The 12772-nt window shown below is 27.6% G+C and overlaps 4 protein-coding genes across 7 annotated transcripts in view; 3 read left to right on the top strand and 1 right to left on the bottom strand.

Annotated features, from left to right (window-relative positions):
* LOC100679318 overlaps positions 1-12772 on the bottom strand; it is a 166412-nt gene that overhangs the window by 32477 nt on the left and 121163 nt on the right. The window lies entirely within an intron of this gene.
* Positions 250-4359, top strand: LOC100123612. Its single transcript, XM_008215520.4, has 18 exons — positions 250-583; positions 727-827; positions 889-1044; positions 1113-1190; positions 1263-1441; positions 1519-1698; positions 1778-1876; positions 1943-2084; positions 2152-2233; positions 2316-2412; positions 2497-2673; positions 2760-2851; positions 2946-3007; positions 3071-3140; positions 3358-3434; positions 3502-3599; positions 3669-3878; positions 3961-4359. The coding sequence occupies exons 1-18, from the start codon at positions 564-566 to the stop codon at positions 4135-4137; spliced, it is 2097 nt and encodes a 698-aa protein (XP_008213742.1). The 5' UTR covers positions 250-563; the 3' UTR covers positions 4138-4359.
* Positions 4606-6770, top strand: LOC107980926 (lipase 3). The gene is made up of 9 exons (XM_016984250.2): positions 4606-4921; positions 4990-5064; positions 5131-5332; positions 5448-5562; positions 5649-5892; positions 6018-6167; positions 6236-6320; positions 6388-6503; positions 6580-6770. The coding sequence occupies exons 1-9, from the start codon at positions 4715-4717 to the stop codon at positions 6733-6735; spliced, it is 1350 nt and encodes a 449-aa protein (XP_016839739.1). The 5' UTR covers positions 4606-4714; the 3' UTR covers positions 6736-6770.
* On the top strand, positions 7199-12320 carry LOC107980928. Of its 3 annotated transcripts, XM_016984256.3 has the most exons (10): positions 7201-7335; positions 7522-7645; positions 7842-7933; positions 8004-8174; positions 8317-8399; positions 8589-8632; positions 8730-8859; positions 8937-9076; positions 9291-9408; positions 9549-9905. In XM_016984256.3, exons 3-10 carry the CDS (start codon positions 7861-7863, stop codon positions 9861-9863), a joined length of 1074 nt encoding a protein of 357 aa, XP_016839745.1. In that variant the 5' UTR covers positions 7201-7335; positions 7522-7645; positions 7842-7860; the 3' UTR covers positions 9864-9905. The 3 variants fall into 3 exon arrangements, with proteins under 3 accessions (XP_016839743.1, XP_016839745.1, XP_016839746.1); XM_016984254.3 differs by lacking the exons at positions 7522-7645; positions 7842-7933; positions 8004-8174; ... (4 more) ...; positions 9291-9408; positions 9549-9905 and adding exons at positions 10071-10161; positions 10222-10359; positions 10422-10507; ... (3 more) ...; positions 11574-11691; positions 11770-12320 and having other exon boundaries at positions 7199-7335; XM_016984257.3 differs by lacking the exon at positions 7522-7645.

Genomic DNA, 12772 nt, shown 5'->3' with positions numbered 1-12772 from the left:
TGAGATTCTTTATGTCCAGCTCTTTTCTTCTTCTGTATATTGCGCCAACGCTGATGAATTGGACGAGACTGTTTGCAAAAGGAGCTATGTGATATTTGCAGGATCAAAAAGTTTCGTTCGTTGACGAGCTTAATAAAGCAGATGACAATAGTGGAATTCCGAAATAGATTGAAAAATCTGAAATTATTTCCAATTTCAAACTTCGCGCTAAAAGTCTTGACCAATTGTATTTACGAGAATCGTGATAAGAAGATGGCTGTTTTCTGTTTTTCACGCGTTGTCAAGTTTTTTCTCAACGAATAAATTGCAACTAGATGTATCGATTTTATATGTACCAATGACATTAATAAACAAATTTAAGTGTCAACAGACTTTGAATTTACGATTAACCAAATAAAAATATAGACAAATTCGATTTTAAAAATTCATATGAATATGAAGTTTCGAAAGAGTATCATGGCTTGTCACGGACGATTAATTCTAAGATAACCTCAACGAATAAAGTACGATGAGACAGAAGATGCTTCACAACATTAGTTCTGAGAGTGCGCTCACTAGAAACTATGTTACGATATTTATTCTTGTAAGTATATTATATTTTTTCAATGAAATACGTTTTAAATAAGCCATTTATAATTGTTTTCATCTAATATGTTTAAGCATGTGACGTAATTTATAGTTTATATTCTATAAAAAAAAACAGATTCAAATAAAAATATTTTTCAGTTTTTCAATAGCTGCGAGTACAGCTATTGCATTAAACAATAGCAATGGCAGCCATGATATTTCGGCAAAAAATTGTACAACCTTGGAATGCGTACTTTTAGGTAAGAATTTCGTATAAATTGTTGAAGACTTGATAGATACTTGCTTTTTATACTTCCGTAGATAATTTAATATTAAATGATATCAATAAATATGGAGATCCGTGCAAAGACACTTCGTCTTACCTATGTAGCAAGGATACATTCACTTTTGGAAAAAAAGTAGGATCATTTTCGAATCCTACTGAATTTAAGGACTTGATCACACCAATATTAGATGGTAACGTACATCTTTTAGACATCATTTTAATCAAATGAACTAATGATTCATTAACACAATTTTTGAAGGATCTGAACAACAAAAATTCCATGAACTGAAATCATTAAAAATAGAACAAGAATTATTCACAGCCTGCATGAAATTTGGTGAGTATTATACAAATTCTGAAAAATAACTCGTATACATATGTATAAGTACTTATTTTTAATTTTTCATAGGAGAAAATAACAGTTTCGAAACCAGTATGGAAGAGTTTGATCGCTTACGCACTAAGAACAGTTCATCTGATTCTTGGCAAGACATACATGAAGAATTTAATTCATTAGGATTTGGTTATACGTTTTTTGACATAAATATAATAAGAAATCCTAGACATCCAGAGAGAAACATTATTACGGTATCGTCCATGAACAATAAATATAATTTAAACTGTGAAACATATAATTTTATACATGCATTAATTATTTGATTTAGCTGCAGCCATCTAAATATAAATCTATTCAAATAATACCAAAATTAATACAGAGTTTTTTTCAAATTGTTGAATTATCTCGAGAGTTGGATACTAAACTGATTAATAAAACCTTGCCAAATCAATATTCAAATATGCTACCTAATAAAAATGTTAAACAGTTTTTGGCAACCTTGGTTCAGGTAGACAAATTTAATTTGTGCAAATAATGTATAAATAGTATGTTTTATAAGTTTATCAATTCAGTTAACATGATTTCAGATGACTTTAGACATAAGCAATAGTACCAAAACATACATGTCTATCGAAAAATGGAATCAAACATATAATGATCATTATGATAACTATTCGACAGCTCAAGTAAGTATGGCGTCGGAATATTTTTAGTAATGTAGAGAAAATTTATTGATTGAAATAATAAAATAGATAGATTGGCCTCATATATTTGCACAAAGTTTTAAACAAGCGGATATAAACATTGACAACACTGAAATAATATTAATTAATCAAGTAAACTACTTCATGAAATTAGCTAAAATTTTATCAACAACACCAAACGAAACCATAGGTGATTGCAAATAACATTATTTCGATGAAATTCACATACACAATTTAATCCAAACGTACGTTTTTAGCTGAAGCAATAATATTTATATGGAGATTCCAAATTTCACGTTACCATAAACTAATGCCATTAGAAACCGTAGATTTACAAGCGTATGCAACTTCTGTAATAAATTTACTTCTGATATGAAACGTTCATGTTAAATATCAATAAAATTAATACCATATTTTACAGTGCAGATAACTTAAGATACCAATGTAGTATTGAAACACAGCTGTATGCAACATCGTATGTAATATTGCATTTTTGGGAATCAGATGAAAAAGTAATGGTAAGTACCTGTTTATAATGCATTGTTTAAAACAAATAATAATTCATTTATGTGTTTGAAGTTAACGATCTTTTGATATAACAGTATCGACGTCGATATTTATTAGAAAAAATAACAAAAGCTATACAAAATGAAATTCTCCAATCACAGACCTTACATGAAAATGCAAAACTGTACTACAGCAAAAAACTAAAAACTATAACTTCAAATATAATAAAAGGCGATTGGAATCAGAGTTTTGTATCAAATTACTACGGTGACGTAAGTATTTTAAATAATGTATGCAGACAAAATGCGATGCTTAATAATTACTCGATATTTTATTTCTTGTGTTATGCATTATACAGTTCAAACTAACGGGCAACTACTATACAGATATTTTGAACTATAAAAAAATAATAACAAGCAAAAGATTAAGAAATCTGAGGAATTCACCAGAGTAAGTATCAACCCATAAAAAAGATAATAAAATTATGAACAAACAATTTATTCAAGTAAAGTTAATAATAAATTCATCACACAATTTTTTTTAGAGTTACTGAGGAGGGTGTACCTTTTAGTGTCAACGAGCTTTTTAATATTCGTAACTATTTGGGTGAGAATACATAGTTTTTTTATTTATAAATGTATTAGTACATAATTGATTACCACTTTTTAGTTATTTGGTTATACACATTTGGATACAAACACGATGATGCCTTACTAAATCAACTGCTGAATATATCAAAGTAAGTTTGCAATAGCATATTGTTCAAGTGGGAACGATAATGGGTTTCTCCAAGTGAGAATAGCGATTGAGTATGAGACGAAATAAAGTTCAAATCATTCGGTAAAATAAAAAATTTTAAAAAACTTGTGCACGTTTTGACTTATGTACACAAGCGAACTTTATGGAAGGAGGAATATTTAATTTTTATACTATTTCATGTAAATCATTTTTTACAGCGAATTATTGTTCAGTACTTATGGAGTTAAACTAGCAGGATTCATGTATACATTGATGACTAACGATTTATTGAATAGTAAGCACTAATAGATATTTTGATGTTTTTATTTTGTCTAAATAATGATAAATGCGCTTTTTTAAAGATGTCTTATCCTATGAGCCAGTTCCGTTAATAAATATTGTGGAAAATAACATATTTCGTTGCTTTTCGCGTGAAATAAGCAATCGTAAGATGAAAATGGTAATTTTTTTATACGTTATTTTTTTTATTAAATTATGCTTTGCTTATGCAAAATATTCCAATATTTAGTCTGACGATCCCTTCCTGTACATAATCAATAACGGAACGGAAAAATACTATTTCAAGATTGACGATATTGTAGAAAATTTCGCCATACGAGTTGCTTATAAAGCCATGCATGATGAGAATTGTGTTAGCTCAAGTGAATCTATTTGCAATACAATTACAAAAGAACTTGGAATTACAAGTGAAAAGCTTTTCTTTTTAGCTTATATTAAGGTAATACAATAAAATATAAGCAAATCAATACAGCTTTTATTCACATACTTTTAATTAATAACAATACATTTTTTTGTTTTAGTCCAATTGTAACCGATCAGAAAGTTTGGCCAAAATAGATAATACACTTAAAGATTTAGAAGATTTTTTAACTGTTTTTGAATGCCCTAAGAACCCTCAAATGTCTAGGAACTACAAGAAACAAATATGTAATTCAACTCTTTTTGACATTAATGATGGAATCTTTAATCATGCTTGAATTTATTGATCGGCGTTATGATTGTATACAATATTAACATTTGAACAAAAAGATATTTGCATTTGCATATTATATTTACAATTCAACGTGTGAAATAAATAATAAAATTAGCAAATTGAATAAATGTACTACCAAAAAGCAGATTAAACAGTATCGACATTATTGTGAATGAAAATTATGACTATATAACTATTTTTTCAAGAAATAAAGTTTTTTCAAACTTACAACGCTGTTTTGCAAAAAATAGTAACTTCATACCCGAAAAATGCAAATGATATGTTCGTAAAATGTTACTTATCAAAACAAAAACTATTTATCAGTCCAAGCTTTATAATTGATAGTGACTTGCTAATATTTTATTTTTATAAAAAGAATTTGGACGTTAAAAGAAGTTAAAATTTAAAAATTCAGTAAAATAAAATTGTAATACTAAATATTGACTTTAAAAGAATAGGAAAATTTCATACTTTTTAATACCGTAAAGTCGTGACAGTTCTTTTGTTGTAAATTTGTGGTAAAACATACAAGTTTTGAAGTTTCGACTTTAACACTCTTACTGGAAAAAAAAGAAACTGAAATGGCCATCTTCAACGTTATTTTCTACTTTTTACTGTACTTAACACAGATATTTGCATCAACTAGTATTGATGAATTAATTTTTCCTATTTACACCCCTACGAAATTTATTCTTGATTGGCTAGCCAGTCACCCGCATTTGAAAATACAACATGATGTTGAAAAAGTTCGAAAGTTGACACCTTCGGATCAAAACGCAAGATTAACTGTATGTATTAAAAAAGCTTAAATAATTACAAGTATTTTATTTTTGCTTAATGTGTTAATTGCAATCAGAATTACAGTCAAGAAGTAGAATTGAACCAACCGGTTGAAGAATCATCAAATAATCATTTAGTAGTTTTGGATTTCGTAAGTAAAATATTTCATAATCATAGCTTTTAACAAATTTTATTTGCATCGAAAAAATTATCATAGATTGGCTTGGTTGAAAAATATCCGGGCTACGTAGCCGAAGAACATTTTGTAAACACAAGTGATGGCTACAAACTTACTTTACATAGACTCTTTAAGAAATATAAAAATAAAGATCCGCAACAAAAAAAAGTTATTTTTATAAAACATGGACTATTTTTATCTTCTGATGCTTATGTTTTGCAAGGACCCGAAAAAGACCTTGGTAATGATATTATCATCATTTGAATTCATTTGTTTTATTACTTGTGTACTTATTTGTCTTTATATCATGTACTATATTGTACTTATCTGTCGCTTTGATTTTAACGGCACTTCAGCATTCCTTTTGGCAGAACAGAATTATGATATTTGGCTAGGAAATTGCAGAGGTAATTCGTATTCAAGATCTCATGAATATTTATTCGATAATGAAACTGATTTTTGGAACTTTAGGTAGGTTTTAGAGTAAGACGAGTATCTGTGCATACTTATTAGATACTTTTCTGTGACAGCTTGATAATTTTGATTAAATTTTGCAGCTTTCATGAAGTTGCTTTAAATGATTTAACGGTTTTTATTGATTACATATTAGAAACAACTGACAGTCATGATTTAACTTATATAGGATATTCTATAGGAGCAACGGAAAGCTATATCTTACTGTCAAAGCTACCTGAATACAATCAGAAAATAAGACTCTTAATAAGCATCGCGCCATTTGCTTTTTGGAATAAACCATTTGATTACGATTTTTCAGTAAATGACATTATAAATAAGATTAAGGTAATTAAACGTAACATAAGAATAAAAACTTACATGAAACGTTAAATTTGAAATTATAAGTATTAATATTAGATAAAACGCGATTGAAAAATCGAAAGTTTTAATAAATATGATTAAATTATTAGACTCTTCAAAATCAGACTGGTATGCGAGAACTTTATCCTCAATCATCTGCTTTACAATTATTGAGTTCTTTAGTACCAAGCGTCAACTTGAATAGCATTGATCGAATCCTTAGCAGCTTCTTTGGAGAAGTACCTTTGATAGTCGATAAAGTAAGTTTGTCCAAAATATAAAATCACTTAGGTACAATCTCAAAATAAAACGTAAATATATTTTTTAGACACTTTACCATGACATCTTGTCATACGTACCCGCTGGAACTTCTACTAAGACTTTGCTACATTTGCTTCAATTAATTAAATCAGGTAATCAGATATTATAGTGGCTACATTCGTTAACCGTAGAATAAAATAATTACAAGAATTTTTTTAGGGAACTTCGAAGAGTACAATGATGAACTCACAGAATCAGTAGCTTATAACATCACTAAAATAAATACACCACATGCCATTTTTTCAGGAAACAATGAACAGTTTCTTTATATGAAGGTATGTTTTTAATATTTATTAATATTTTAGATTTATAGGTAAATACGCTTATTATATAGAATTTTTGATGTTTTAGAATGTTTTTAAACTTAAAGAAAAGTTTTCTGATATTACTATTTACAATGTGAGAAACCCAGATACTGGAAACATTATAAATAATTTGGATTTTCCGTGGCAAGGATCAGCGAAGCATCTTTATAGATCTATTATAGATTTAGTTAATGGATTTTAAAATAAACAAATAAAATGAAAGTTTAATAAATTTTATACATTATTTTTTGTAATAACCTTGATAGAATAACTCTGATAGAAATTTTAACCCAAGAATAAGCTTATGAGTGTCGAATTGCCTTATCTTAGGCAAATAATAATGGGTTATAATTGGCTAACAGTGACATTATTTCTAAGAAAGAATGAGCTTATTTTAGCCAATACTTTCAAGAAAGAATACTTGACCTCCAATGTATATAATAATGCAGTAAAGCAAAAATAATTCCTCTAAAAATATTAAGTTTTAATTGGTTAAAAATAAGCTTATTTTTATGTAAGAAATTGGCTTATTGTTCTTAAAAAAGCCAATACTAATTTTTCTACCAGGAAAGTTACTTTTTAATTGCCAATTTTTTGAAACTTGAAAAATACTAATCGTGATGAAGCACTTACAATGTAGATTAAACGTGTCACATAAAATAAAGCAAGACGCATTGGTACCGCACCGTTTCTGGAATTCACATTTTAGAAAGTTTTGTTCAAATAAGCTTAAAGCAGTGCTCTTTTAGACATTTTATATAATATTTTAGTCACAGCTTATAAACAGCAATTGGTGTAAAAGGTGACTAATTTTTTATATTATTGAATTTCTATGAATCTTTCATGTGTCTGAATTAAAATGTACATTAAATACATTATTATAAGTATTATATGTACAAAAACATTGATTCGCTAAAATTTATATTCATAATTTTAAAGTTGAACATTTAATAGGATAAGTACAAATAATGTTTTGTAATTATTCAAGCATGCGTGTAGACAACTATCCCTAATAAATGTGTTTATGTGCAATCGGAAACATTATACATTTCTTGTGTGCGGTAATTTATTGCTTAAATTAAAAAAAAAAACGAAGTGTCTTTCATTGACAGGTTAGTAGAATCTAGTTAACTCTTATGATCTAATACTATTTTGACTTTAATCAAATCAAACATGTTACATATATAAATGCGATATTGTACTAATGAATCATAATGAATTGTACTAAAAAATCTGTCGTACTTAAATTGACATGTTCTATTATAAAACAAAAATGTTTGATATTATTATGTTGTCTGATTGTTATAGCAAATATATTCTTCAGAAAATGATGTTTATCTATTTCATTATCCTTGAGATGCTGCCTTCAGTTTTTTCTAATTGGTGTCACTTTAATCATAGTAAGGTTTATTGAAGCTTAAAATTTGATAATAAAGTGAAATTCACAATTACTTCAAATATATATTATAGGCTCCTTGGCATTAAGAAAGAGCGTATCACTTGAGTTCTCGAAACATCAGTATGTACATTTATACGATGTTGATTTACAGATTACGTCTAATAATGACATTGACATTAATAGAGAAACGAGCTGTGAATATGGTACTCAACTTGCCCTTTTGGATGAAATATCTTTTAAAGGTTAGTGAATAAATAGTTGAATTAAGGTTTGAGAATAACGAGTGGATGCAACAAAATTCACTGTAAATGGATACTCGTTAGATAGCCTGTTGAAAATAATATACGATAAATAAGATACTAACAAAAAATATTAATACTTTAGGATATTTTTTAAAAAATGATGAAAGTACATACTTGAATGTAAAACTAAAAAATCTAAAAAGTTATCGTTGGACCCAGAATGAAGTAAGTCTTTAATTAAATAAATTGTGTATTCTAAGGAGTAAGTCACCATTATATTATTTATATTTTGAAATCTTAAAGAGATTTCTCAATAATTAAAAACATTATAGAAAATATAAATAACTTGGTAAAAATCAGATTAGAAAGCAATTTTGTCTTTGTTAATTATTAAAATATTTCATGGTATTGTAGAATGGTAATTGTATCATAGCTTTTCAAGAATCAGAAAAGAAAAGGTAATATGCAACTAAAGATATAAACTATGTTATTGCAAATGTCTTAATAATAACTTAAATTTGAGAAAACAGTTTTAACTTAGGAATTTTATTTTAGTGTTGATTTAACGACTGATCAGAAAAGGGTTATTATGGACTTGACTGAATCTTGCATAAAGGCAGCATTATGCGGCATGGATTTGAATGAAATCGATAAAGATGCCAATTTACGCTATCAAAGCACACAAGTAGGCATCTTTTAATTGATAAAATAATATAAAATATTTGCAGCGCTGTGATATTTTATTGTTTATTAAATTTATAGGCAGCAATTAATGCCGTCGTGGATTTTTATGTGCCTAAAGTACTAGATTTATTTTTGGATGAAAATAAATTTTTTAAAATCAAATCTATAAATAAGACAGTCGGAGGTTTTCACTTTTATCAAAAAACAGGCTACTTGATGTAAGAAATTTTGTATTTAACACAAAAATCGACGCCTATGTACTTGCAACTTATCGAGCGAATCAAAGATAATTAAAGATTTTATCGAATGCTATTAAATTTTCATTATAATTTTTAATAATAATTGAAAAATCTTGAAATATGTGGATTTGATTTCAATTATATAATCACCCTAATAATACCGGAATAAAAATAATTTTGATTTAAATTTCAGAGGATTGCCAAGTATTCACAGAACTAAAGATGTTTTTATAGAACGCGAAGGATCCAAGTTCGTGATAGAATTAGGGATGAGAGCAACGGATATAAATATTACATTGGAAGATGCAGCTGTAAGTTACTTATACAATGTTTATATTGTGGACAATTATTAACGAATTTTCTTAAAATAGAAAAATAAGAAATATTGCACATATTATATTCAATATTAAATTAATTAGTTTTATATGTTTATATTTATTTATTATTGTAGGTTGGTTGGAAATTTTTCAGTATACATGGTCACATAACAGCAAGGGCTAAAAAATTATCATTTAGTAGTAAATTGGTAGTTGATTGGCAGGCTTCGAGTTGTTCGCTGGCATTGAAGGATTTTAATTTCATTGCTTTTGAAAAAATACAAGTAAAAATGCCGCTGTGGAATTTATTCCCTGTCACTATTAATTTAAAGCCTAAAAATATAGGTAGATTTTGGAAAATGTTTATGGCCTATGTGGCTGAATGGGTTTCTAACATAAGCGTCGATTGTCAAGAATATGCAGACCAATTATTTGATATGTTAAAATAATTAAAAATATTGCAAACATAGTAATAAAAATTGTTTTATGCATTCAAAGATTTTTATTGAAAATATCGACCTATTACCTGATAATTATTCGCAATCATATTAAATAAAATAATAATTTTAATCATATGTAATTTGATTTTGAAAAATGTTAAAAGAATCATATTTTTAATTGTTAAATGACAGCGAAAATCTTTTTTATTATTTCAGATGATCCAAACTTCGGATAGGAAAAAAATGTTCATATTGTTTATTTCTATTTTGGTTCTCAATTGGTCATTTACATTTGCTTTAAAAATAGGTAAATTATTACAAAATATATCGGTAAAAATTCAAAATTAAAAAAACTAAAATTTTTTAGAAGAATGTTGGACTAAAAAAGACATTTTCTTCACGTATGCAAATATTCAAGTTGGAATTGCGCAAGGATATATTGATGCTCAACTTGAAACTGATATAAACAATGACGTTATATTAGTAAAAAATATAACATTTAACGGTATGTGAATGTTGTATTTAATTGAATATGAATGCCCAGATCTAGTTGATCATTTTTTACAGGATATGTTCATTACCAAAATCAACCTGCTTCTGATATTGACGTAAAATTCAGTAGTATAAAAGCAATCAAAGTACAACGTATTGTTGTAAGTTTGAAAATAATTACATTTATTTAACATGTATTAAAAAATTCAATGATCCTGCGACTTGTTCTCATCATTCTTTCAGGAATATCATAATCATAGTTACACAGATATAGTAAGACGTTATTGCAATTTAGGAATCGTTTATAACGACGACATAAGGTACAGAAAAAGCAAATCCTACGATTTATAACATTTATAGAGAACATTTCGATACTAGTGTAAGAATGTTATATTTGTCTCATTCGTTGTGCACGAGCGAAGTGAGTGCGAAAAGGTCACGCAAGGTTGAAATCATATTCTCGCACATGTATCGAACAGTATTTGTACACGACGTATAACGCCGTTACAATAAAGCTTATGCGAAACTGCATAAGGATAGACAAATTTGTTTTTTATCTTAAAACTTTTGTTCTTTTTGAATACAAAGAATGTATATTTATTGTATGATATTCATAGATTAGGTGTACGTCGGCCTTTAGAAAGCAAAATTTTTTTACATGCCGAAGATTGTTTCCAAGAATTATTATGTAATTTCGATCCAAACAGTCACGTGCTTGGAGATAAAATAATCGTAAGATCCATAAATAGACAAAAATCGAACAGTACCACATCTCAGGTAACCATTTATACATGTTGTATTTTCACTTTTAAATATCAAATTCGAAAAAGACTTCGAAACTATTATAATTTTTACTTCAAATTTAGTAAATTAAAAAGCAAATTGTCCAATTATTTATCTGCTTTATGTATAAAAAGTGTTAATATTTTTAAATTAGGACACAATAAATGCGATTGCAGATCTACTCATTAACAAGCTTTTAAAGGGACTTGAAAAAGCTAACAAAACTCTCATAAAAATACCAGAATTTGATGTTTCTTTCCTTGGTATTCGTTTTTCTTCGAAGGGAGGTTTAGCTGAGTGAGTTTTTATCGATATTAAATTTTCTTTGGATTTCTTTATTACTAGAATATTTATAAACTGGTTATAATGATATTTTCATAGTATATTTAATTAAAATATTCTTATTTTGGTATATTATTGATTCGCACATTAATAAATTTGTAGCATCATTAAATATATCAAGCGGACAGAAGATCTCTATTTTTATAATGAAGGGCATAGCTATATCGTTAGAACTACAGCTACTACAACAGCAGGCTTTGTTCAATTAAAAGACGTGAAAGTAAGATTTAATTTTAACTTCTTTGTAGTAAATGTCTGCAAATCTACAATTACAATGATAATGTGTACAAATTCACAGTTTTCTATCATTGGTATTACTGCGATTTCGGGAGAATTGCCTATCAATATGACTGAAGCACAACTAAGCATAAAAACCACCATCAACTATAATGCAAAACCTTGCAAGATAACTGTGAATCAAATTGAGATGTCTGTACCGTTGGAAGCTGCTGATTTTTCAAAATTGAAAGCAACGTTTTTCAACACTGTTGAATCTGTACTATCTAAAATAGGCGGGAAAGCAGCACTGTTGCGTTTTCTTGGTCGCAGGGTATCGTCGCTGTTACAAGAATTTATTGAAAGTTTGCCATGCAATCGGTACGAAAATGCTTTATTTAAGCTAAAAAACGAATATTATTAGATTTTGTTGATAGTCTTATAATACAATTAATTGTATCAATATAATCAATGAAAAGACCAATATCACACACACACACACGCACACACACACACACATATATATATAACTTATAAATGTTTTTCTTTCATTTTTATGATTTTAATCCTCCTGTTATATCTTCACTTCCCTTCTATTTCTTTTAATTTCAATTAAAAAATTCAATCAACTTATTGTAGGTGTAATTTTATTCAATTAAAAAGTCTTGTTCAATTATTTACTACATTTTTATTGGAACAATTTTCATTAATGCATTATAAATTTTATTTTTAAAACTAAGGTATTAAAAACAATTCCGGAACCTATAAAATATTTCGCGAGTGCAGACTGCATATTCCTGCATATTCATCGATAACAATTTCTTTTATAGCATCGTAGCAAAACGGTAAAGAAAATGAAACTTTGTGTCATGTATATAAGAAGTATTATATTAGTTTTTCAAAAATAGTTTCGTTCTTTCGGGGCAAAGGTTTTTAGGTATAATGCAACTAGCATTGATTACTATGTATTAACATTAAATTATATGAATATTAATTCATACAATTTAGTACTTTGCGCATAAGTATGTTTTTGTATAAAATCATCGCAACGGTCATTTCTATGGTTATCTGTCGAGTTTCTACAT

The sequence above is a fragment of the Nasonia vitripennis genome, chromosome 3, assembly GCF_009193385.2.
Source record: "Nasonia vitripennis strain AsymCx chromosome 3, Nvit_psr_1.1, whole genome shotgun sequence".
In the NCBI taxonomy this organism is placed as follows: Eukaryota; Metazoa; Arthropoda; class Insecta; order Hymenoptera; family Pteromalidae; genus Nasonia; species Nasonia vitripennis.
Note: the sequence above shows the minus strand (reverse complement) of the source record. Positions and strands in the feature narration are given on the sequence as shown.